This window comes from Phocoena sinus, chromosome 15, assembly GCF_008692025.1.
Source record: "Phocoena sinus isolate mPhoSin1 chromosome 15, mPhoSin1.pri, whole genome shotgun sequence".
NCBI classification, from domain to species: Eukaryota; Metazoa; Chordata; class Mammalia; order Artiodactyla; family Phocoenidae; genus Phocoena; species Phocoena sinus.
The window spans coordinates 50,840,652-50,865,744 of NC_045777.1; the positions used below are offsets into that span (position 1 = coordinate 50,840,652).

At 52.2% G+C, this 25,093-nt stretch overlaps 1 protein-coding gene across 6 annotated transcripts in view; it reads right to left on the reverse strand.

The window, feature by feature from the left end:
- Positions 1–25,093, reverse strand: part of IFT140 (intraflagellar transport 140) — a 70,494-nt gene that overhangs the window by 32,163 nt on the left and 13,238 nt on the right. For 5 of the 6 annotated variants that reach the window (XM_032604069.1, XM_032604072.1, XM_032604071.1 and 2 more), the window contains 13 exons: positions 23,613–23,788; positions 22,614–22,705; positions 21,917–22,023; positions 21,085–21,230; positions 17,917–18,120; positions 17,711–17,783; positions 15,759–15,850; positions 10,402–10,529; positions 8,732–8,849; positions 6,276–6,406; positions 5,684–5,852; positions 4,225–4,356; positions 311–510 (listed from right to left, as the gene is read on the reverse strand). In XM_032604069.1, coding sequence (XP_032459960.1) covers positions 311–510; positions 4,225–4,356; positions 5,684–5,852; positions 6,276–6,406; positions 8,732–8,849; positions 10,402–10,529; positions 15,759–15,850; positions 17,711–17,783; positions 17,917–18,120; positions 21,085–21,230; positions 21,917–22,023; positions 22,614–22,705; positions 23,613–23,788 — 1,768 coding nt within the window. Of the gene's footprint in view, positions 1–310; positions 511–4,224; positions 4,357–5,683; positions 5,853–6,275; positions 6,407–8,731; positions 8,850–10,401; positions 10,530–15,758; positions 15,851–17,710; positions 17,784–17,916; positions 18,121–21,084; positions 21,231–21,916; positions 22,024–22,613; positions 22,706–23,612; positions 23,789–25,093 lie in introns of those variants that run through there. The other variant, XM_032604074.1, reaches the window with a different exon arrangement.

Here is a 25,093-nt window from a genome sequence, read left to right on the forward strand (position 1 = left end):
CAATTATTCCTGGACAGACAGATGTTATAAATATTTAGCAACTGCAGAACTTTCAACTAGGAAGTGTCCACTGTAAAGTAAATCAAAACAACTAAATCACAGCCCACGAGACACCGAGCATTGCGAGGCCAGCCAGGTGCCCATATACAACCAGGTTTCCACCAGCACCAGCATCCCCTTGAGTGAAAACCCATGAGACACCAGGAACGCCAAGAAGAGTCAGCGACGATGAGACTTGTGGGGAGGGAAGAGACCCGAAGGAGGGCCACAGGGAGTTGGGTGCGGCACACCTCGCGAGCAGAACCCTCACCTCTTGATGAGCTTGATGGACCGGAAGGCTTCGTCCATGTCCCCGACAGCCAGGAAGAAGGTGAAGTTGAGCATGGCATCTCGCGTGGGCTTGTCACAGTCTTCTAGCCCCACGAAGTCCCGCAGGGGCCTCCTGCCCACCATCTGGGGGATGCGCTGGGACCCGGAGTCCACCTGGTCCTCGAGGTCCACTTCTCCTGGCTGAACGACAAAGGGCACTGTTTATTTGTGGATCCCTGTAAAGCCAGGGCCCACCCCGGGCCTCTCCCTGGGGGTACTCGTCAGCTGCGGGGACCCTCTGCACACAGACCCCATATTCAGCAATACTCTCGGCAAACACAACGCACGTCTGCAGGCCCCTTGAAGTTAGCAGAACTTGGGGCTCTGGCTTCAGACAGCGGGTGACGCAGGCTGTCAACGCACAGGGACCTGCCAGCCGCTAAGGCACTAACATCAGCTGCTCAACAGCCGTGAACAGGCGTGAAAATCCCTACCTCCCAGGGCCGTTTGTAAAATTCCTAGAAAGAGCTTTTACTATCAAGTCAGACCTGTGTACATGTGCAGAGGGTATTAAAATCGACGCCAGCATCACTGCAGGTAGAAGTTTCCAAAATGTAACCTGGATTAGTGGTGGTGAGCCCTCTGCTGGTGCTTCTCAGAACCTTCACCTAGTGCAGCCCGCCCCCCCCCCCCCCCGCCCCCACCACACCCCCAATGCAGGCAGAGGAAGGAAATCCTGTGGTCCCAGCACAAGCACAGTTTAGTGCACTGTCTGGACCATGCCTTCTGCACCAGCTCCAGCCACAAATCCTTCTCAAGTCCACTTCCCTCCTCCCAGCTAGATGGGGTTCCATGCCCTCCACTCACCCCTGGGCTGGATCCGCACACACACCCCTTGGTCTCCCACCTGGCTTGCTCTCTCTCTGCAGCGTCCATTCGTCTGATTACACAGGCTCCCCCGTGTAGAGAGTTCATGATCCATCTCCTTGGACCCCACTCCCCTACCCTGGCAGTTTCGTATCTGCTGTGACTCTGACTCCTTCACCACCTGCCTCTGACTCAGTTCCCAGTAGCTCCTGTGTCACGGATCCTTCTGAAGTTCAACTGTAGCCCCCAACTTTGGGGGTACTTGATCTGGGCCTTGAAACCCTGGTAGGATTTATCAGACCCAGGTGGACGGGGAGACCCTCCAGGCACAGAGCAGAGCATAAGCAGAGGCCAAGAGCAGCCCTGGTCAGGGTTTGTGGACGAGTGGCGGGGTCACATCCGGCGGGAAGCTGAGTCCTCAAGTTTGGGCTGATTTTGCACTGAGTGGGAAACCTTCAGAAAACGTGGACACAAAAACCATGGGGGGGTGGTACTTGCTGTCTGCTGTGGTGTCACAAATCACGAGACAGAAGCCTGACCTCCGTCAGCCTTGCTGTGGGTCTGATGCCCTGTCCTCATTAGAGCCCTGCTCCCCACGAGCACACGCAGGAATTCTCACAGAAACAAGTGCGCCCACGGTCACGGCTCACGGTGCCCCCTGTCTGCATTCACCTTGGGTTCTGCTCTCGAGGGGATGAGCCACCTGCCCTGGACACATGTGGGAGCTGGGGACCCAGGGCTGTTCGACTGACACCACACCCTTGAGTGTGCGGACAGGAACCTCGGGACGCCAGGCGCTTCAGGGAAATAGGCTGCATGGGCCCCTCCTCTCCCGCACTGAGAGATCAAATGAATAAGACTTCCCGTATTGCAAACACAGGTAAGTGAAATACTTCCTCACCACAAGCATTAGGAGACAAGACTGTTCGTGCTGCCCCAATGAGGAGCTGACGCCCTGCCAGGCCCCTGACAAAGCTGGAGCATGTGAGGTGGGAGGTGTCAGCACACAGACAGCTGTTGCTTAAAACAAAGAAAACCACATCTTGGGGCAACTGCAAAGCTCAGGTAACAGGGAGGAGCATCACGCAGGCCTCTGCTAGGCCAACAGCTCCAAGTGGATGCTCGGGGGGAAGAGAGCTGAGGGGCTGGCGGAGGGGAGGATGGTGCTCAGACTGAAGGAAACAAGCCCAGGCGTGAAGACGTGGGAGACGCCCAAGAGAAGGAGCTCAAAGGCTGTCTCTACGTTTTGAGTCTCAAATCAAAGAGAAATGAAAACGTATGAAAGCACTAAATAAGAATGAAATTCAGAAAAATGCTGGTCTGGAGGCACTGGTCTATTCAAAAGAGGGAACTCAGAAAACCTGCATGGACGGAGCGCAGGAGCTCCTGGAATCGAAACCACACAGCCTCACAAAGTTCACTGCATCGGATCACAAGTCAAAGTGCAGAAAAGACTATTCACTGCCGACCTCGATGGCTGGGGATACTGTTCCCAGGGGCAACCCTGGCCTGTGGTCTCAGGGGGGCACGTTGCACGAGGGCTTCAGCACAGCCTGAGACCCACAGACCCACACGGCTCGCCCATGACAGTCACAGAACAAAGAGCAGAGAGCCCACCCTGGGCCTTCCTGCCAAACCTCTTCAGGTCAGTAATAACCCTGGGAGGGGCCCGGGGAGACCTGCGTCCTGGCTTCTGAGCAGACAGCCATTCACACAGGCAAGGGGCCTCAGCTCGGGAGCTGGCAGAGATAGCCAAGCTCAGATGGCATGTCCACCATCTCTGGGGGTCCTCTGGGGTCTGCCCTTACCTCTGGCTAAAAAAGGAACACTTGCTAACGGCAAAAAATACAGAGTTCATGTTTAGGGTTGATTTTAAATCACCCTATGCTAAGAGCTAAAAAATATCCAAGTAAAAGTCTACATACTTCAGTCCTTCTTCTGACACAACAGTAAAGAAAGACGCGGCAGGGGAGCCCAAAGAGCTGATGACGGGGAGGAGTCTGCAGATTTTACGAGAATAGGAGCAGCAGCGGCCAGCACATACATTCGCAGTCCTGCAGATCGGAAGGCACGAACGACAGGCTGCAGCCTTCAGGTCCCAGCGCAGCCGCGCCTCCTCTGTGCAGGCGGTGTTGGTGCCCGGCTGAGAACAGGTGACTCGGCCAGTGTTTCAACTGGTCTGGACATTCCGCCACCCCTACCCCCCAGATGCACCCACCCCCGTGATCAGCACGGCATCTCAGGGCAGAGGATGGCTGATTTCAGGTCTAGGAGGGACCGTGGGGACGTGGAGACCAGGTTCCAGGGAAGGCAAATAACTCATCCAAAATACCCTTGTTGGCGGTGGGGGATGGGGTGGGTGGTGTGTGCTGAAAACAACCCTGTTTGATCAAAAATTTAAAAACACACCCGTGGGACTTCCCTGGTGGTCCAGTGGTTGGGACTTTGCCTTCCAATGCGGGGGTGCGGGTTCGATCCCTGGTGGGAGAGCTAAGATCCCACATGCCTCAGGGCCAAAACACCAAAACATAAAACAGAAGCAACAGCGTAACAAATTCAGTGAAGACTTTAAAAACGGTCCACATCAAAAAAGTAAATAAAAATAAAAAAAAATAAAAACAACCAGTGTATGTAACACACACACACGTGGGCAAAGGACAAGACCTCTCCTGAAAGGCTGCCCGCCAGCCTTTCCTAGCAACCATCTCTGGGGGCTGTGACCACGGAGATTTGCAGCATCGTTGGTCTTTATTTCTTTATTTGAAGCTTCTGCATTTCCTACAGTGAATATAGGAATACGTACTTTTAAAAAACCAGCTAGAATTTTTAAAAAGAAGACAGGAAAGTGGAAAGGTACGGTGCCTTTGGGGGACACCGGAAGGGACAACCCTCAGCAGCACTGCTGCCTGCCTGCCTTTCCCCACACAGAAACCTCGGATCTGCGGGAATCTCAGGTGACAAATCAGGGCACACGGTTTGCTTGTTTAACGGAAGAGCCCTGGTGGGGAGGAGGGCCTGAGACACGGCCGCACACATGGAGGCTCCCACCTTTCGCATGAAGTAATAATGGGGCACTTGGATTCCCAGGAGCGTCTGGAAGACGGGAGGCCGGAGGAAGCTGTCCTGCAACAGGAAGCCGTGCTCTTCAGAGACGAAGAAAGACAGGACCAGCACGTCTGCCTGCAGAGGGAGACGTTCTGTCTTAGTTTGGCAATAATTTTCCTGAATCTCGCCCAATCCCATTTTCACTGCTGGGATATTTACATAAAACACAAAGAAAGTAGAGGGGCCAACACATGGGCACACAGATAACCCCCTTCCTCCTCGGGGCACACAGCAACGACACCAGGCTCCGCTATTCTCTGACGCCCCTCCTGGAGGACACATCTCGTCCGGCCTGGGAGCCACTAGACCCATCTCGCTGACCTTGTGGTGAAAACTAACCCTTCCACCCGCGCTGGTGAGTGAAGCTCAGGAGCTCCCATGTTTCAAGAGTAGCCCCTTCAGTTTCTTGACTTTGACATGGAGACTCTGCTCTGCTCTCAGGCAGGGACAGTGGAGAGGCCGATGCTCGGCGGGACCCTGTCCTGCAGGACTCGGCCGCAGACACTTCTGCCCAGGAGACGCGGAGGCTGAGGGGCTGGTGGCTGCCCTGCTGTGTGAGTGCCTACGTCTCCTCACCAACTTCACCCAAGACCAGGAGCCTTTCGCCGGCCATGCCCCCACCCTCCAAGTGGGAGCGAGTGCCCCCAACTTGCTCGTCACTAGACCCTCTCTCTCATCTTCGAGTCTCCACTCCAGTGACACAGATGCCAACAGGGCCCCTCTCGCCACTCCTGTTTCAGACCCAGAGACCGATTTGCTTCTGAAAACATCAGGGTGTGGAAACCCCGCTGCTGGTAGCCTCAGGGGATCCAGCCTCTCACATCCTGGAAGGAAGTCCCTTTGGCAGGGACACAAGTCACCCAAAGCTCTAGGGCCGCCCGGCCTTTGCTGACCTACTGAGGACCTTACGAAAGATCCCTCTGGGTCACAGAGAGGCACATGCAGCCCCCGGGCTTTCTCAGGGATCGCTGGGTGTCCTGCAGGACCCGAGACTTGGAAAGTGTTGGAGTCCTGGGCCCGAGAGTCACCAGTTTTGGGGAGGGAGGCCCTGCAAAGCCGGGGGTTGGGGTGGAGACAGGGGCGAGGGGGCCAATCGTTCGAGGGATGACTGAGGAGTCGGCCTCAGTAACTGGACCCCACAGGATGAGCTGACATCAAGGGGTAAGTTCACGTTAACTGTTTTGATAAAGAGCTCTGAGCTGCCGAGAGAAAATGGCACGTGACAGAGGGTGGGGCCAGCCCTCAGTGTCAACCCAGAGGGGATAGGTGTCCCCCGGCATCCTGGGGGTGAGCGCTTGCTCTCCTGAATCCATTCCCCAGAACTTCCCTGTGGACCATGTTGGGAAGACAGAGCCTGCCACGTCCCCACCAATCTAAACACAAAGGCGACAGCATGTGGTACCGTGGGGCCTGTGCTGGCCTCGCCCAGGGCCTTCCTGTCCGTTGGCTGCAGCGGGGCGCCCGGCACTTCCTGCACGGCTTCACACACAAACAGCCTGGGCTCACTCTGATCCCAGAAGTGGCTCACAGGCACGAGATTCGTCAGCCTCTCATCTGCAAGGGCCTGGCTTCTGAAAGAGAGAGACGGACCCTCACACACGTGGTACATCAATGCCCTGAAGAATGCATACCCACCAATGCCCCACTGTGTTTTCAGAAACACTCTCCATGCCAACAGAGATGCTGATGGGCCCTCTGTGCCCCAAGACTCAGGCTGCCCTTGTGGACACTCGAGTTGCAGCCCTTTCAGAAGCTCGAGTTCCGACCCCATGAACCCAGACCTTAGAACCTGGAAAACAGATTAGAGACTCAAGTCCACCCCGACTGACCAGGGGAGTTTGTTTCTATTTCACCTCTGGTTTCCACCACTCGTGATCTCTGAGCTCTTCCAAGGGTGAAGTAAACTTAGCAACAACCTGCCTCGAAGCCAACAAGTAACTGAACATCGTTTTCAACATTTTTTTCAACAAAATCCTCCCAAACCACAATCTTACTTCTTAGTCTCCTGTCCATTAAAGGACAACGTCTCTCTCTGATCTATCTGTCCCCTCTTGAAGTCGAGGATGGTCACTGTGTCCATTTCCACGTCGTAGAAGCAGATTCTGGAATCGGGGCTGTTGTCAGCCTGGGGAAGAGAGAGCTGGAGCTCAGGGTACCCGCCCACTGAGAGCCACACGCCTGGAAGAGATGCCCGGGTCATCCACCCAGCCGCTCCCATGAGCGGGCCTCCAGCATTCGTAATTCGAACGTCAGCTTACGTTCATCCTGCTGAAATGGCTATGGATTTACTACTTTCTAATTTCAGAAAACTGAAGACAAATTCTCAGACTGTGCAGGTCGACTATGGCTGTCTAGTTGTTCTTAATACAGACGTGAGTGTGATGTCATCTTACCTGAGGTGGATTAACCATGGGCACAAGGAGGGACCGAGATTGTGATAAACGAATTCTCACGCAAGTGAGTAAAAATGAAGTAAACACCATAGAGAAGCTCCAGAAAAGCTGAGAAAAGGGAACCAGCTTGGTTGTTGGGGCAAAATGCCAAGAACTCATATAGACTGTTAAACCTTTATCCCCACAGATACCGGGACGGTAAAGGGACGTGCTTACTTAAGAAAAGAAAGGCAAGAAAATGAAAAATTACTGATATCTTCGACAAAAGAAAATACTGTAAGCTTAAAAGCAATGGAAGAAATCACAAATTAAAAATCATCAATAGGTTTGACTAAATAAAAACGCAAGCTCCTAGTCATCACAATTCCCTAAGCAAAATGACAAACAACGAAGTGTCTGGGACACGGTAAGATGGTCCAGGACTCAGTCTCCACCCCAGACACCACGCCCGCCCTGCCCCGTCTGCAAGGAGAGGGGCTCCATCCCATCCTCCTCCTCCTGCTTCTCCCAGCCTCTCCTCCCCTGGGGAGTGCCAGTGGGGCAGGGGAGCTATCTTTCACTGCAAGCCCCCTCAACCTAGCTCAACTTTTCTTTCTTTGATTTTTTCTTTCACCAGGGCGAGCATTCCTGACCCTGGTCTGAGCGTTGAGCTCCCTCAAGCTCGCTCTGCTCTTTAGAATCAGGCCTCTGGAGACAATGGTCACTCAGCAGTCCGCACTTCTCACCAGCGTCCACACCCAGCACCAAGGAAAATGCCCTTCCCGGGACTGCCCAGCACCACGTCCCGATACCCTGCCTACCTCCTGTGTGGGTGTCTCCTGCCTGTGTGTGGATACCCGGGCAGTGTCCTGGCCACTGATGGAATGAGTGACCCAGGACTGCCTGGTGTGCGGTGCCTGCCTGTCTCTCCCCATCAGCTCAGCTGCCTCCCCTCCCTCAGCCTCCCCAGGTCCACCCTGGCCTCCGGCTGGTAGGAACCCCACCTCCAGCCAGACCTCCTGGCTGAGACTCAGGCTTGTGTCTAACTGTCCACAGGCCACCCTTCAAATGCCTTAACTCAACAACCAGACAGGACCCCCCCTCCGTCCCCCAAAGGCTCCTCACCCAGCTCCTCTCAGATCCTGTCCTTCCCTGCCCTACAGCCAGGTATGGCTGTGATGGGCCCCAAGGGATCTTCCACCTTGTGATAGCCCACTGACCACTCAGCCTGGGCCTCCCCCTCTGCCAGTGACCGGAGACCTTGGTGAAGCCATGCTTCTGCTACGGGGTCGCACTCTGACGCCTTGGCGGGGCTGTGCCCCCATCACTTGCCCACCTGGCGAGCCCACACCTGGGCTCAACCTCCACCTCCCCTGGAAGCCTCCGGAACTCTTGAGAGCTGTTCCACCTACCACTGACCTCCAGCCCTTCACCTCTCCTCTCAGCTCTCACCATGGTTGTAAAAATTTACTCGAGTCTGCTTCTCTGAGGGGAGGGGCCGATTCCCCGATTTAACCGATCAGTTTGTGTTTACAGTGGCCAGCAGTGTGTGGTACATGGAGGGCAACCAGCAATCCACTCTTGAATGAACGAGTGAGAGAATGAGTGAATAAATAAGTGAGCGAATGAGTGAGTGAGCAAATGAACGTGTGAGTGAATGCATGAGGAGAGCATGAACAGACACTGCCGGGTGGGAAGGCAGTAGCTCCTCCAGAGCAGGCGACCCAGCCACCTGCCTCCTTCACACTCACGTCGTGTGTCTCTCTAAGCAAGAGGCTCCAAGGTCCTTCCACAGTCATCACCCCTGGTGCCCAGAGAATTTAGTCGGGTGATGGAAAGAGGCAGAAAAGGGAAGAGGTGAGGGTCTCTGCAAAGCAGAAACCACTGCTCCTGATGAAACAGGGAGTGAAGGAAGGTGGGGAGGTGAAGGGTGGCCCCAGGCAAGAGGAGAGGCCAGACAGAAAGCTCCCCCACCACTCCGCCCGGCCGGGGAGGAGGGGACGTCAAGAGCGCGGGGTGTGGGGCACAGAAGGGCCAGCCGGAGGGGTGGGAAGAGCTGTGCGCACGAGCGGACTCACCTTGCTAAGGAGGATGCTGATCTTGCTGCCGCTGGCATTGCACCTGAGGGAGGCCATGCCCCCAACGCCGGGGACCAGCCCTGCCAGGCTCCTGCAGCTGCAGTGCACCTTCGCCTCTCTGCGGGGAGGGACGCGGTCTCAGTGGCACCGCCGTGGGATGGCAGGCGCCCCTTCTCCTTGCAGCCTGGAACCTGGGCCCAGAGAACTGAGTTCCGCTTGGGCCCAACTGCTCTCACTTCGGTAATGTGAGACCCAGGAAACGGGCTGAGCTCAGAACATAGGGTGATTCTTTATTTTTACATTTTTTTTGTCAAGGTATAATTGACACACACGTTATCTTAGTTTCAGCTGTACAACATAACAATCTGCTACTTGGTGGGTGAGGTTTTAAAATTCTGTTTTGGTGAACAAACACGAACACGTATTTTGTCCCTGTCTCACACAGGAGCAGCTTATTAAGGCTGCTTCATCGTCCCCACAGCACAGCTGGCCGGGGTCTCTGCTGCCCATACTTCATTACAGCTGTGTGCTTTTCCGCTGTGTGGACAAACTAAAATTTATTTAATTAATTCCCTGTTTAGTTGTTTCAGTTTGTTGCCATTAGAAACAACGCTGGCTTGTAGAGGTATCTCATTATGATTTTTTTTGCTTTATTCACATTTCCTTACTTTTCTCCTAGTGTCCTCTGTCTGTCCTAGGCCCCTGTCCAGGCCCCACTTGACATTTAATTGTCTCGTCTCCCTGGGCCCCTCTGAGCTGGGACAGAGTCTCCAGGCTCATTTGGTGTATTTCCTGCTCCAGTCCCAGTATCGGTCCCAGCATCATTTCTCCGAGGAGATCAGTTCCCTTTACTGTAGGACTTAGAGACCCAGATCCGGGCACGGGATGTGCTCGTTGCTCTTGGGGTGTCATTGCCCTCAGGCCCCCACGGCTGACAGAGCAAGGCTGTGTGTATACTGACTGGTGTGTATCCTCGTAGCCGTGGTAACTTTATATGCATCCACCTGCATCTACGTGAAGCTACACTCGGCTTCAGACTCACGTCTCCACCTTGGATGCACCAGCACAGGGGTCACTCCAGCCTCCACCCCTGCTGATCTGGAACCTCCCACCCAGGCGAGAAGCTGGCTCCCTCGGGCTCCCATCCCATCCTTCAGCTGCTCATGTCCAGCCTGGATGGCAGTGTGGGTACTGCTCCCCGAGCCCCATGGGAACTGACTTCGTCTGCAGAGCACATGCTGTGTGCGGCCCCTTAGCCCTTAGTCTCACGGTCCCACTCGGCGCCAGGGTGACCCAGGCGGCACCTGGTTCCCAGGGAGGCAGTTCCACACACTCAGGTAGTCCTGCCTCGTCTGCATTCCATCCTGGGATCCCCTGAACTGATTTTTTAAATTTGCAGACATTAAGGCTCACTTTGAGCTGTAAAGTTCTATGGATTTTGACAAATGCACTGTCATGTGTCCATCACATAGTGATGCTGGTCCCTTACCCTTCATGCAAAGATGAAGAATTTAAATCAAGACATAAGACATTTCAAAAAAGTAAGTTGCACATTAATGTTTGAAATGAGAACATAAGCAGTTTGCTTCCTCCTCTCCATTTTCTACTCACCACACTACCTCCTGACTAATTTTAAAAATATAATACTTTTATTTGGACAAACACTGTACCTTCGGGATAGATCAAAGCTTTTAAAGTGAGCCAAGTCTGTCCCTACAACCAGGAAATTTCCACAGATGTCAAAGAAGCATGGGTTCCCCTCTGTTTCGGAAAATGGCAGGAGTTGTTTCACAGTCCCCTGAAGAAAAAAGGAGGGAACAGGGAATTCAGGGAGGCTTTATTCACAGGGCCCTGCCCTCTGCTGGAGTCTCACCCCACATGGGGAGGGGAGGACGGGGCCCTGCCCCGGGGGGATCCCTGATGCTTACGTTCAGAGGGGGAGACAGGTAGCAGCCAGGTCAACAAGCAAGTACACACATAACTCAACCTGAGCAAGTGTAGACAGGTGACGGACAGGATGCTAAAACAAAACTATCAAGGTGGCGAGACATTGAATTCCACCTGCTTGGGTTGGTCCAGGAGGTACTGCCTGCAAGGTCTTATGTTAAAGCCCCAATGAAACTGACTGTGTGGCTAGTGTCCTCTAAGTGGTCACATCCAGGGGAGGCCGTGAGTGGAAGGGATGGTGGTCGCGTCACGGATACGTCCATCTGTGAAAACTCACTGAGCTGCACACACAACATGCTTGCTTTCCTGTGTGTACATCATACCTCAGTAAATGCCTGAGAAACAGGTCTTGTCTGTGGAACAAACCTGAACTGAGACTGAGGAGAAGGAGCCACCTATTGGAGAGTTGAGCCTGGCTTTCCAGGACAAGGAGGAGCCAGCACAGCAGGAAGGAATGAGGTGGCCAAGGGGTGGCCTCCGAGGTGGGCAGTGAGCAGAGGCCAAGTGGGTAATCAGTGCAGGCCAAGGTGGAGAGTCAGATTTTGTTCTATGTGAAGTTGGAAGACTCTGGAGGGTTTTGAGCCACAAGTGATTTCAAATCACTTACCCGAGTGGGTAATCAGTGCAGGCCAAGGTGGAGAGTCAGATTTTGTTCTACGTGAAGTTGGAAGACTCTGGAGGGTTTTAAAGTGTCACTCTTACTTTAAGAGCATTTTGGAAAGAGTGACTACAGTCAGGCCTGCACAGAGCTTAGGCTTTCCTGTGTCTTGTGCATGGACCCACCCTTGTCCTTGGAGCTGAGAGAGGCTCCTGGCTCAATTCAAGCAGCGCCCAGTAAGTGTCTGCGTGGCATGGTGCTGGGCTGGGAGCAGGGCACCCCAACAGTGAGTGGGCGGCAGGTGGAGGCCAGGTCCCAGTGCAGGGGTAGCGGGGAGCAGGCTGGACGACCGGGGAAGGGGGGGCATTCCAACAGAATTTAGTAGACTCCTAGTGCCAGGCACAGAGACTTGAGGAGCAGGCCAGGATGCTGCATAACCCGTCCAGGAAACTCAGAGTGAGGGATAAACAGCGTGGGGGTGAGTTCCAAGCTGAGGAATCTGATCTTCATGTTGATGCACCCAGTAGGGCGGTTAGTATACGTTTGTGGAACAAGCAAACAACAGTCACAGGCGATGGCTCACTGGTGAGGACAGGCTCACTGGTGAGGACGGAGCGAGGGTCTCAGCCTCCTCTGCTCGACCTCTCCTCTGCCGCTCCTGACACGTTGTTACGCAGTGCAAACCTGACCTCCTCTCCTTCCACATTGCCTCAATGATATGTCCCAATTCCCAACCCCTGCTTCAGAGCGCGGCCTGGGCTCCTGCCTCCAGAGCAGTGTTTCCAGCTGGCTCTGGTGTAAGAATATAGGCTGGGGCGGGGTGGGGGTGGGGGTTCCTGGAGAAAGAGAACCAGGACTGGTATTCTTGACATAAGAGTACCCATTTTAGCCTAAGCCATTTTGTGATCTAAGCCTGGCCACAGTGCTGGTCCTAGAACAGGCCTCAGCAATTAATGATCTTAGGGAGGGAATGCAGAAACAAGGGAGGAGCAGCCTTGGGGCAGGTCCTGGTTCCTCAAGGGATATACATAATAATACACCTTTGAGCTCTGCAGGAAGTAACGCTCCCACCCACTGACTTCAATCCACAGAGCCTGGACTCTGTTGACCTTTGCCCCAATTCTACCCTGAATTCTCCTCTGCTCAAACGCTTTTGTGAATATGCTTGTGCCCTTAGCTTAAAACTTCCCCAATTTTGCTGTTCAGGGAGACACTGTTTTGGGAAAGATCCCCCGTGTTCTCCTTCCTGGCTGCAAGTAATAAATCCTTCCTTCTCCCGATCTTAGCTTGGTTGTGTCTATTGGCTGACATCCACCGAGAGGCGAACCTCGTTTTCAGGTAACACTGGGACATCTCTGAAGGGTGTCCGAGGCACCTCACACTTGCACCCTTCCCCCCCAGCCCTGCTCTGCTTCTGTACTTTCCACCTTAAGGCTCCACAATTAGCACAGACCCGCAAAATAGACAACTAGAATGTCCTCAGTTCCTCCCTCCTACACCAGTTGCTCACCACGCCCCTAACTGCTGACTCTGGCCTGGCTCCCTGCCCACTGTCGCGCTCCAAGCCCCCGGACCTCTCACCTGTGGCCTCTCCTACCTGCCTTCACTGCTCACCAGCTGCCCTAGTCCTTCCCACACAGAAGTGATCTTCTAGGAAGAAAACACAAAAGCAAGAAAAAAACAAGCCAAAACGCACCGTGTTACTCGGGCTCCACACCTCCTGCCTTCCAACTTCCACATGGTCCCCCGAGGCTTTGCCTCCACGGGTGTCTGTCAGACACCAGCCCCTGCTCAGAGCACGGGAACCAGCGGGGCTCTGCGCTCCCGCCTGGAGGAAGCTTCTGCGAGAACCATGAGGTACATAACGGCTGGCCCATCACCACACAAACCAGCAACAACTGCAGTTTGTGTGTCATGGGTGCACGGGCAGGGAGAAAGGTCTAGAGACACACTCCAGCTTTCCGACGAGAGGAGAGGTGCTAACGGATTCCTTACACAGGCTGGCATTACTTTACTAATCACCATGGTCACATATTCCTTAACCTAAAAATCAACAAAAAAGTCTAAACTCTAGACTGTCTGTGGTCAGACGCTCCTAAGTTCCCTCCAGCTGATTTTTCGCCCCTTCCCCAGCAAACCTTTCACCCCTTTCCCAGTATGCCTTTCACCCCTTCCCAGCAGGCCTATCATTCTTTCCCGGTATGCCTTTCACCCCTTTCCCAGCATGCCTTTCGCCCTTTCCCAGCAGGACTATCATTCTTTCCCAGTATGCCTTTTGTCCCTTCCCAGCAGGCCTTTTCTTCTTTCCCAGTATGCATCTCACCCCTTCCTACAGGCCTATCATTCTTTCCCAGTATGCCTTTCACCCCTTTCCCAGCATGCCTTTTGCTCCTTCCCATCAGGCCTATCATTCTTTCCCAGTATGCCTTTTCCCCCTTCTCCAGCAGGCCTATCCTTCTTTCCCAGCATGCCTTTCGCCCTTTCCCAGCAGGTCTTTCATTCTCTCCCGTTATGCCTTTTGCCCCTTTCCCAGTATGCCTCTTGCCCCTTCCCAGCATGCTCTTTGGACCTTCCCATCAGACCTATCATTCTTTCCCAGTATGCCATTCCCCCATTTTCCAGCAGGCCTATCCTTCTTTCCCAGTATGCCTTTCGCCCCTTCCCTGCAGACCTTTCCTTCTTTCCTTGCATGCCTCCACTCTCCAGCTCCGCAGGTCACCCCTCTGATAACCCAGCTGCTCCCTCATCTTTTGTTAGGAGGGCCCCTCCCTGCCTCGGCTTTATGTCCACAGCTGATGCCCCTACACAACTATCAGCAGTATGCAAGGCCCATCCCTCCTTCCCTCCAGCCTCTCTGCCTCCCTTTTGACCCGAAGCAGGGCAGGTATCTCAACAGGCCCCAGCTCCTTCCACCTGCACTTTGCCCCAGGAGGCAAGTGGGGCTGCGGGCACTTCCCTGACTTGTCAGGTCTCTATTCCAATGCCACCCCCTGCAATACTTCCCACCCACCTCCACACTTCAGTGTGCACCTTTACTGTCTGACCCTCCTGCTAGAAAGTAGAATTGCATGGAAGCTCTTTCAGGAATTGCTGAATGCAAGAGTGGACGTGCAAGCTGTGAGGTACAAGGACACGGACATGGCAGCCCTGGGAAATCAAATGCTGGACCCCAGGAAAGAACTCACAGCTGGACAAAGCAGTCATACTGAGAGCTAAAACCAGTGCCATAACAAATGTCCTCAACCATGATGCAGAACACTATGGCATGTACTGGGCTGAATGGTAGCCCCTGAAAGATACATCCATTTGGATGTATCTTGGAAAAAGGGTCTTTGCAGATATAATTAAGGATCTCAAAAGGAGACAACTCTGGATTAGGGTGGACCCTAAATCCAAGGACAAGTGTCCTTCTAAGACACAGGGAGAAGGCCATGTAAAGATGGAGGCAAAGACTGGAGTGATCTGTCTACAGGCTGAGGAATGCAAGGAATGCCGGCAACACCAAAAGCTGGAAGGGGCATGGGACAAATTCACCCTCAGAGCCTCAGAAGGAGCCAATCTTGCCCACACCTAGGACTTCTGGCCTCCCGAACTGCAAAGAGAATAAATTTCTATTGTTTTAAGCCACTAAGTTTGTGGTCATTGGTTATGGCAGGCTCAGGAAACTAATACACCATGTCAGCCCTGGGGGTCCAGCAAGTGTGCACGGGATGTGGGCAGGGTTTCCTTACTGCACACCACCCGGAGGGAAGAGAATGGTGTGTTAAAGGCCTGTAATCCTGGAGGCACACATTGCTCCTATCCTGGCCTCACCCTTAGACACATGCAGGGAAAAAGGTCTGCCTAAAGATATGTCCTGAACTGACGACCCCTCAGCCCTCAAGATGCGCATTAAACACAGCAAAATTTCCTCCCATTTCACACCCCCACGCACTCAAGGTCCAGCCATGTAGTCCTTTTCACTGCAAAAGGCCACTGCCTCACCTCCTGACTTCTGAAGTCACAAGAGCTGTCGATGGAGACGCTATCTGACAATCCATTTTTACAACCAAGCACCCAGTGGTGTGGGCAAGATTGGCTCCTTCTGAGGCTCTGAGGGTGAATTTGTCCCACGCCCCTTCCAGCTTTTGGTGTTGCCGGCATTCCTTGCATTCCTCAGCCTGTAGACAGATCACTCCAGTCTTTGCCTCCATCTTTACATGGCCTTCTCCCTGTGTCTTAGAAGGACACTTGTCCTTGGATTTAGGGTCCACCCTAATCCAGAGTTGTCTCCTTTTGAGATCCTTAATTATATCTGCAAAGACCCTTTTTCCAAGATACATCCAAATGGATGTATCTTTCAGGGGCTACCCAGTGGGGGCAATCTGATGTGGTTGAGTGAAGTCATTAAGCAGGCTCTGGCTTGATTTAGAGATGGCATTTTAAACTCTGCTCTAATTGTCTTTAACGTCACAGGCCACTCACTCTAGAGCAGCAATTTACCTGCCACGTTCGAACTTGGACTCGGTTTGGCTCCACCGTATAAACGTTTTCTTCGTGCATGGCTAACACTGGAGACTCACACAGGAAGGTACCTAAAATTAAAGATAAAGGTCAGGACAGCAGCAGCTAGTCTCGTCATAGCTCCTTGAGTTTAAGAAGCATTCTCACACTAAAACTAGAACTTTTTGTAGGGCAACTATTGATGAGAAAGACTGAAACCTAGCAGAAAAGGTCTTCTACAACTAAGGATATAAAGAAGGAACCACGGTGAGACGGGTAGAAGGGGTGGAGCTGCGGTAGTCAAGAAGTGTTCTCATGTGTGTTCCCTAATTTTCCTTGGCACCCACAATAGCCTTGTGAAAGGTGTGTTTTCTTTATCTTGCAGATGAGGAAAGTGAGGCTCTGAGACACAGGGACCTCCCAGGGCCACAGCTGCCGGTGATGGCCAGGAGTTAGGACTCAGTGCTGGGCACCCTGCCCTCACCAGTCACTGATGGTCTCTCCTCTTTTCTCCCATCTAGCAGTGGTGCTTCCAGTAGCACAGCATCTATGACAGCATGATTGTTCAAGCATCTGCTTATCTTATGTGGAACTTTGGAGACCACAAGCTCTAGTCTCTGGCTCTAGACAGGTTCTTATCTAGTTAGGAAGATGATGACACACACAAAACAGAAAATAGCTCAGCACCTCTTGGGAGGATAAGTTCACCCTTGCCCCTCAAGGGGTCTATGGTAGAAGAGAGGCAAAGACGTGAATTATTAGCACGATACAGGGCAGGGTGGGAAAAGTGTTCTAAGAGAACTTTAGGCAACAAAGTGTTAGAGGAGGAAAAAAAAGTGAGGGAATAATATGAGGGAGAGAGTTGATAACCTGTGGAAAAACATCCCCAGGGAGGTGTGAGGTATTCAAACAAGCACGTGGGGGCATCCCCCTGTGAGGTAGGAGGGCCTAGGTCAGGATGGGTGAAGACAAGAACTGTGCAGAAGGAGACCTTGCCGAGGAGCACGTCCTGATGGTCACTGTGCTTGGTGGGAAGATGTCCCCAAAGAGATCAGGTTCTAATCCCTGAAACCCATGAATATTAGCTTATATGGCCAAAGATGTTAAGGTCTTGAGATGGGGAGATTATCTTGGATTATGCAAATGGGCCCCAAATGAAATCACAAGTGTCCCTATAAGAGGGAGGGAGATTTTTAGACAGGAACAATGTGACAGTGGAGGCAGAGACTGGAATGATGTGACCCCAAGCCAAGGATTGCTGCCAGCCACCAAAAGCTGTAAGAAGCAAGGAGCAGAGTCTTCCCTAGAGCCTCTGGGGCTCTGCCAACACCTTGATTTTGGCCAGTGAAACTAATTTTGGACATCTGTCCTCAAGAACTGTGAGCGAATAACTCCTAAACAGCCACTTGTTTTGTGGTCCTTGTTACAGCAGCCCCGTAACTCATACAGACATGTGCTAAAGAGCAGAAGATAAAGTGAAACAGAGAGTCAGAGCGATGGATGGGACAGGTGGAACAGCTCTGAAGATCCACCCTGAAATTTTCAGACAGAGGTTGGCCTTGGTCGAGACCCCACGGGCTCACTGCTGTGCATGCTCTGGGAAGTTCAGAAGTCAGGTGTGTAGCATCCCTTTCCCCGGAAAGCACTGTCGTTCTTCACACTCACGCCGACTTATTTCTGAGCTGTTTCATCGTCCTGGAGCCCAGGAGGGCTGCTGGCCCCAGATCTGCCTGCACTTAACTACCTCAACTGGCTTCTATAGGGAGGCTGGGGAGGCCCTGGTTGCACAGGGCTAGAGTGGCAGCACTGGCTCTGGAAACGCAGGCCCAGGCACGAGAACTGACATAAGGGTCTCACCATGGCCCTGGGCCTGCCCTTTGCCCACCTCACAGGCACCAGCACCCACCCCCATTAGATGTGAGTCCCCTTCGTGGGGCTGAAAAGACTCCTACCTGCACTTCGTAATGTGGCTCCAGAAGGCTCAAAGATCACCACCTGTTTTCCATTCCAGACGGCAACAGCATCCTACAAAGAACCACGGAAATTAAAAAGCAACCGGCCGTCTGGGCCTCGTTGTCCCGAATGACCCTAACAACCGACCAGGTCTTCCGTCTGCATCGATGATCCCGCCCAAGCCCACGGTCACCCTGGCAGTGACCTTGGTGGCGAACACTCCGTTGATGTACATGTCTGTACGCAGGCTGTGCGTCACCCCCGTGGACAGGAAGGACACGCTGAGTAGGCTCGGGGAGACCTGCACCGCGGCCACCTGCTGGTGGAAGTGGGACGACATGGCCTGCTCGCGGAGGATGAGCACGGAGCTGATGCTGTTCACTGCCAGGAGGCTCTTCCTGGAGCCCCACTTCATTCCCACGTTGAGAGACAGAAAGGAGAGGTGCAGTCAGGGCAATGTTATAAGTACGAGGATTCATAAACAATTTCCAAGCACTATTTCTTCTTCTTGTTTAAAAACATGATTTTAAAAATTTATAAGTATAAAATGTATAATTTGTAGAAAAACTTTAAAATAACAACACTCAGAGTTTAGATCCAGCGGGTAAACTTGTGTGGTTGTTCTCGTTCATGTCTATCCTGACTGGTTGAGCATCTTCTAGAGTTTACTTTACTGACATGAACTTAGGGGCGTCTATGTTTTATAAATGGAAAGCAAATTTACACACTCTAGTGAACTATCCAGACTTCCTCTAGTGATGTCAAGTACCACTTTCATAATTTCATATTAAACTTCAAAATCCATACAAATCCATTTCTGGATTTCCAACTTTACTCCACTGATATATTTATCCATTCCTAGTAAGCATGCCATGTTAATTGCTATACCTTTCAGATATATTCTGGTATAGGATACAGAAATGGTCTGATTCTTTTTAAAATTTTTTCTTGGCCATTTGCTCTACCAAATGAGTTTAGAATTATTGTGTTGAATTCCCTCAGGAAAAAAAAACCCTCCTTATTTTCACTGGATAAACATGTAATTTGTAGATTTATTTGGAAAGAAATAATTACAAGATTGAGGCTTCTCTTTGAGGAACATGGTCTACTGAGTCAATTTTTCTTTTACGTCCTTCAAGAAAGTTAGTGTGGCTCTTACTATTATTTAAAGTGGGCATTTCTTTCATTACCACTGAGGTTACACGTTTTCCATGGATTCTACTAACCACCCTTAGGTAAATTATCTGCACTCTCCTTCATCACTTATCCATTTACATTCTTTTCTTTTTGGCCGCACAGTGCAGCATGCAGGCTTAGTTCCCCAACCAGGGATCGAACCCGGGCTCCCACAGTGAAAGCACTGGGTCCTAACCACTGGACCGCCAGGGAATTCCCTCCATTGGCATTCTTAATATTTTTCTTATAAGTGTGAGTATTTTTCACGTCCATTATTCTAAGATATCACTAAAGGTAAGATGAGCCATCAGTTTAAAACAGCACCTTTCTTCTCCCACAAAAAAACAAAAATACTTTCAATGTACACATCAACTGGGATTGGTATTCAAATGAAGAAAAAAATTATGCATTGAAAATTGGGAAAATTTGGTGTTTTAGAGATTAACCCTTTAAAGTGAATTTTTACCCAGCTCAGTTTTCTTTTCATCCCAGCCTTCCTGTTCACATTGCCCGGTGTGACATGTTCTTATGGACTCAACCTTGTCCCTCTGCTTTTGCAACTTATTTTATAACTTAAAATCTAAGAAAGTTACACTTTCTCTACAGATCTGATTATATTCTGTGTTTTTAGCCAGTTATTCTGACCCAACTTTTAATTTTAATTTTTTCATTTTTTAACAGGTGGACCATTTTTAAAGTCTTTATTGAATTTGTTACAATATTGCTTCTGTTTTATGTTTTGGTTTTTTGGCTGCAAGGCATGTGGGATCTCAGCTCCCCGACCAGGGATCGAACCCACACCCCCTCCACTGGAAGGCGAAGTCTTAACCACTGGACCGCCAGGGAAGTCCCTGACCTAACTTTTAAATATATTTAACTCGTTAATTCATCCAGAAACTATGTTTATTTATGACCTGAGATGAGGATCTAAAAGTAATTCCCAAAATTGCTCTAAGGTATCCCTAAATTGTTTACCATCTAAGTTTTCATTTCCTGATTAGTATAGATTAAGTAAACTTTACCTTAAAAAATTCAGGGACTTCCCTGGCGGTCCAGTGGTTAAGATGTCGCACTTCCACTGTAAGGGGCGTGGGTTCGATCCCTGATCGGGGAACTAAGTAAGATCCTGCGTGCCATTTGGTGCAGCCAAAAATTAAAAAAAAAAAAAAAAAAAAATTCACACAGAGCAGATCTGAGAGGCAAGTTCCAGAAAGGCAGGTGAGGAGCCCCGAGGACATAGTAGGCATAACTGGTGAAAATTATGAAAACACAACCATGTACTTCTCTGGGAATTGGGCACAGAGTAAATGAAGAAAGACTTATTGAAGAAAGTCTACTAAGTCTGGTAAGAAGAGCAGAGTCTGTGGCAGGTGAGCTTGGCAGGCAGGTTTGGCCAAGAAATCGGGGCTCCCTCTCCTCCGGCATTTTCCTGGGAGGGGCGGCTGCCAGCATCTCTCACTCCCCCAGCTCCGGCACAGAGGCCAGGTCCAGGTGGGTCGGAGGGAGGCTCTGCATCTGGAGCGGGAGCCAGACCACATTGGGCCCCGAGGCCCTTGCCCCAGTTTGCTCCTCTCTGGGAGAGGCCATCCGGGACCAGAGGCTCCTGTCTCCAGCTCCCAGCTCCCAAAGCAGGGTGTCACCCCAGAAAGCCAGCTACTCTCCCCACTACCAGGCTGTGGAGCAGTGACTCAGAAATCTTTTCCTGAGGGGAAAGGCAGTCCACAAGAACAGCAAGCTCCCCAACAGAATGCCTTTGTTTGAAACAGAATGGGGGCAAGTTCAAGCCTCAGGATGACCAGAAAACAGTGGAGTTTTGGAGCATTAAGAGGAAGCTGGGGAGGGAATTCCCTGGCGGTCCAGCGGTTAGGACTTGGCATTTCCACTGCTGGGGTGCAGATTCGATCCCTGGTCGGGGAGCTAAAATTCTGCAAGTCGTGCGGCACAGCCAAATAAATAACTAAATAAGACAAATAGGTGATAGAGATAAATGGACGGGTAGATAGAGTTAAAAAGATAAATATAGATTACTACAGGTCCACAGTCCCTTATCTGTAGTTCTGAAACCCAAAAGGCCTTTAAAAATATTTTACTGTTATTTTTTATCTTAATTTGAATAACTGACAAAAATAGGTTCAGAGCAATTACTGCCTCCACTTCTGCAGAAAATGAGTGCACTCAGCGCCCCGTCGAGGCATACCTTTATCTGTGTGATGTTTCCTTCAAGCTCAGTGGGGATCTGAAGGGTCCACCTGTCTTTGCCCTCCACCCCTTGTCTGCTCTGGGGGCCTGACACTTTTCTCCACATGGCTACGCGCCCTTTATCGGTACCTGCTGCCAGAAGACCTGTAGGTAAAAAGAAAGTTCACATTGAGTTGAAAAGGGATAAAAACAGCAGCAAGCTCACTTCTCTGACCACCCTCTCTAAAATACCAGCCTGTCGGCCCTCCGTCCAGGAACTGCCCAGCCTCTTACCTGGCTGTGTCTTCCTTAGCAGGAGTTCGCTACTCGCAGTGACACAGTGTGTACATGTGTCACTGGGGGGGGGATGGGGCAGTGGTGCTGCTTGCTCTCTGGTTTCTCCCATGAGAGAGGAGCCTGCCTACCTGTGTTCAGGGCTGCTTTCCCAATGCCAGACAGCACTTAGCACTCAGCGGGCATGGAAGTGCTGCTCTGGTGCATTTCCTATTCTTTCTGTCATATTTGTGTGTGCGTGTGTGTACACATACGCACATCCATGTACACATATATATTTAATGTTTCTCACACTGACTTTTTCTTGAGGTTTCAGGAGGAACAGACACCAATTCACGCAGCCAGGCCGGTCACATTCCTGACCAAACTCCTTGACCACTACGTGGGACAACACAGCTTTCCTGCCTCTTTTTTGCTCTTGGCTGACTGTACTTGAGTGACTGACATAGTTGTAACTGAGGTATGGTTCTTAGAACAGCCCTGAGTTCCATGTCATGACAGCACAGCCCAGAGCAAAGCCTGAGGTGGGCTCTCCCTCTGACGCTGGGAAGTCTCACCTTTGACTCTACAGTAAGAAACACAGTTCATATTCTCTCCTTTTTCAAAACCAAACTTCTCCTCTGGACTCAGTACGTAATTCTCTCCTCGTTCTAAATCCCAGAATCTACAAGGCAAGGAGGAAAGTCCCACGGGGGGGGACTGTGTTAGTGGGCTTCCCTCAGCTGTGAGGGTCTTGTTCAACTCACAAAGTAAACTTTAAAAATCAGGAAGAAGACACGGCCCTTTGGACTCTGAGGAGAAAAGCATGTCGTTGTTACGTTATCTATGTTACGTCTTGTTCATAACAAAGGGAGCAGTTGTTAATAAAAGATGGTTCCTGTGTGACACCGGGTCACGATGAGAACAAGGGAACTCCAAGCACCCAACCAGGGAGAACCCCTGAATGTCACATGAGCTAAAGCAGCCGGACCCAAGAGAACACAACACGGGATTCCATCTACCCGGGGATCAAAAAGGCAGGCAGACGTCAGGACAGTGTGACCCCTGCGGGGGCGGGCGGAAAGCCTAGGGTCTCTGATATGTTCTGCTCTTCCATCTCAGGGCTGGTTACGTGGATGTGCCCAATTAGTAACACTTCATCATAATTTGTGCATTTTTCTATATGTATGTTACACTCCAACACAAAGTGTACTCAAGAGACTGTATGGGACAGAATTTTCAACCCCAGCGCTCTCTGCAGAGTCGGGATCTCACCTGAGGACCGCCTCCCCAGTGGCGGTCACAAGAAGGCTGCTGTTGATCAGGGCGACGTTTGCCCGGCGACCCATATTTCCACTCAGCTTTACCTGCACAACAACAACCCGAAAGGAGCATGTCGCCCTTGTCGAGACCAGGTCCCTGTTCAGCAGCTGGACTCTCTGGCAGTGACTCCCCGCAGACTCACCAAGCGGAGGAAGTGAGGGTGGCTGTGGACACTTGGAAGGGCAGCCCCAGCCTTTCAGGCCAAAGCAGCGACCACTGCACACTACGTAGTTAATGACAGGGGTGCCCCGTGTTGGGTGAGGCAGCTTGTCACAGCCTGTGTTCAGAGAAAACCTGCCAGCAAGGGGCTGAGGGGGGATTTGAACCCAGGTTCACAGGACTCAGTGACCACATTTCAACTGCTGTGTAGAGAGAGGTGCACAAAGGACCCCTGAACACCGACTTTTCTGCATCGACCAGAGCATCTTAGGGAAGGTTCTGAGTACTCTGAGAACCATAGAATCCTTGGGTGTAAACCAACAAAGTGGCAGGAGAGCGGCATGCAGTCCTCAGGGAGCTGCACGCGCTGCCTGACCAACACCTAACGCCCCAGGCTTCCTGGCATCCTCCCGCGAGTGAGCGCCCCGGCCCAGGGCAAGGCACCCACGCGGATGGCAGGGTGTCCAGAGTTGTGATTGTCACACACCCCTCGGATAAAGCAATGCATATGTGTGGGCCAGCGGTAGTGTCACAGAGGGAACACTGGTGACAACCCTCAAGGTCTGCACATAGCCAGGCGTCCCCGCCACAGCCCCGTACCTCCCGTGGCTCTGGGAGGCCCCGTCCCCTGGTGTCTCCCCAACCTGTGACCGCAGTGGTGCACAATAAATAAGGTGCTAAAGCTCTGGTGGCGGCCCTGAAACACAGACTCCTCAACCAAAACGAAGGGGTGTATGAGGTGGGCAAGAGAGGCTGGAGACCCCCTGGGGCACCCCCCCATCACCTCCTCACCTTCATCACTTCCTCGGCTGTGCCCTCGGGCATCACCGTGAACAGACACAGCAGCAGGCTCTCAGTGACTGCCACCAGCACCTCTCTCTTCTCCAGGTAGAACAGCGTCTGAATGGAGCTGTCCGTGGACGCCACCCGGGCCATCCTGCCCTTCTCGTCCACGTAGTGCACGGTCCCTGCGGGAAAGCGATGTGTCCATGGAGGCTGGACACTCCCCGGAAGCCATTCTACCTACTTAGGGACACTTTCAACGTAAACATCTTCATCATAACCATTTACAAATAAGCCATTTTAAAAACACTGACACATGACCCCTTCGTCTGCCATCCCTGGGTCAGTCCAGCCAGGACCCCTGTGTCTGCCATCCTCCCTCCACCACTGTCCAGTGCTCACACTGACCACCCTCCTGATGCACAGCCTCCATGCTCTGGTCATCTCAGTCCCCTAGGTACACGTCCATCACCCGTCTGCCGGGGCCTTAACTATGACCCTCCCCGGAGCCTCGGCCTGCACCCTCCATCCTGGGTACCAGGTATTGCTGGCTGGCGTCTGGCCTGCACCCTCCTGCCTTCCCCAGGCCCTCGCCTCGGCCCCAGGGCCCCTCCCAGCCTGGATACCCTCCTCTTGCCCCCGAGCTGTCTCCTGGTTCTGCTTTCAGGCTTCTGAGCATGGTGGCAGCACCTCCTGTGAGTTCTCGGGATTGGGTTCATTCTGCTGCTCTCGGGAGCCTCCTCATCCTCCATGCCACCTCCCATCTCACTCCCAGTGGACAACTTGAGTTCTTATTAAGCTTAAAGGTTCAAGGTTGTCTGGAGGCTAATCATAACAGTAACTAGTATTTACTGAGCACAGATGTGTGTGGGCTCCGTGTACAGAGGCTCTGGAGGCAGGTACTATCCCGATCCCCACTGTACATGTTCGGAAGCTAAGGCACAAAGACACGGGATCATCTGCCCCAGTTGCACAGCTGCTGGGCGGGGGCAGCACTGACACCCCCTGCAGAGCCAGGCCTCCAGTCGCCACATCTCCTTCCTCCCTCAGGGCCCCCGCCGCCCCCACAGTGCCCACATTGGGTCCCTCCAACTCCCCTCCTGAAATGCCAAGTCTCTCTACTTTTAAACTGACAAATGCCCCAGCCCCTCCCAGCTGTCACCTGTCACGGTTAAGCTGCCTGGCCACACACGTCCTCGAACCCCATCACCCCAGGAAGGGCCCCTTTCCCATGGGAGAAGGCACTCATGAATGTCTCGTGAGTGTACGAGACCCTCTATCTCTCTGAACCTCACACTGCATCTATTGGCCGCCGCCTGCCTCCTAGCACACCGCGGGGGAGCCGTGTTAAATCAGCATGGACGGCCCGGCCCTGCCAGGGCTGCTGGTCCAGCGTGCCCCGGTCACACCCACCCCAGAGCTGAGCCCCGCTGCTGGCTTGGAGACCACGCCGGGTGCCCCTGGCATCGATTCATCTTGGGCTGCACATC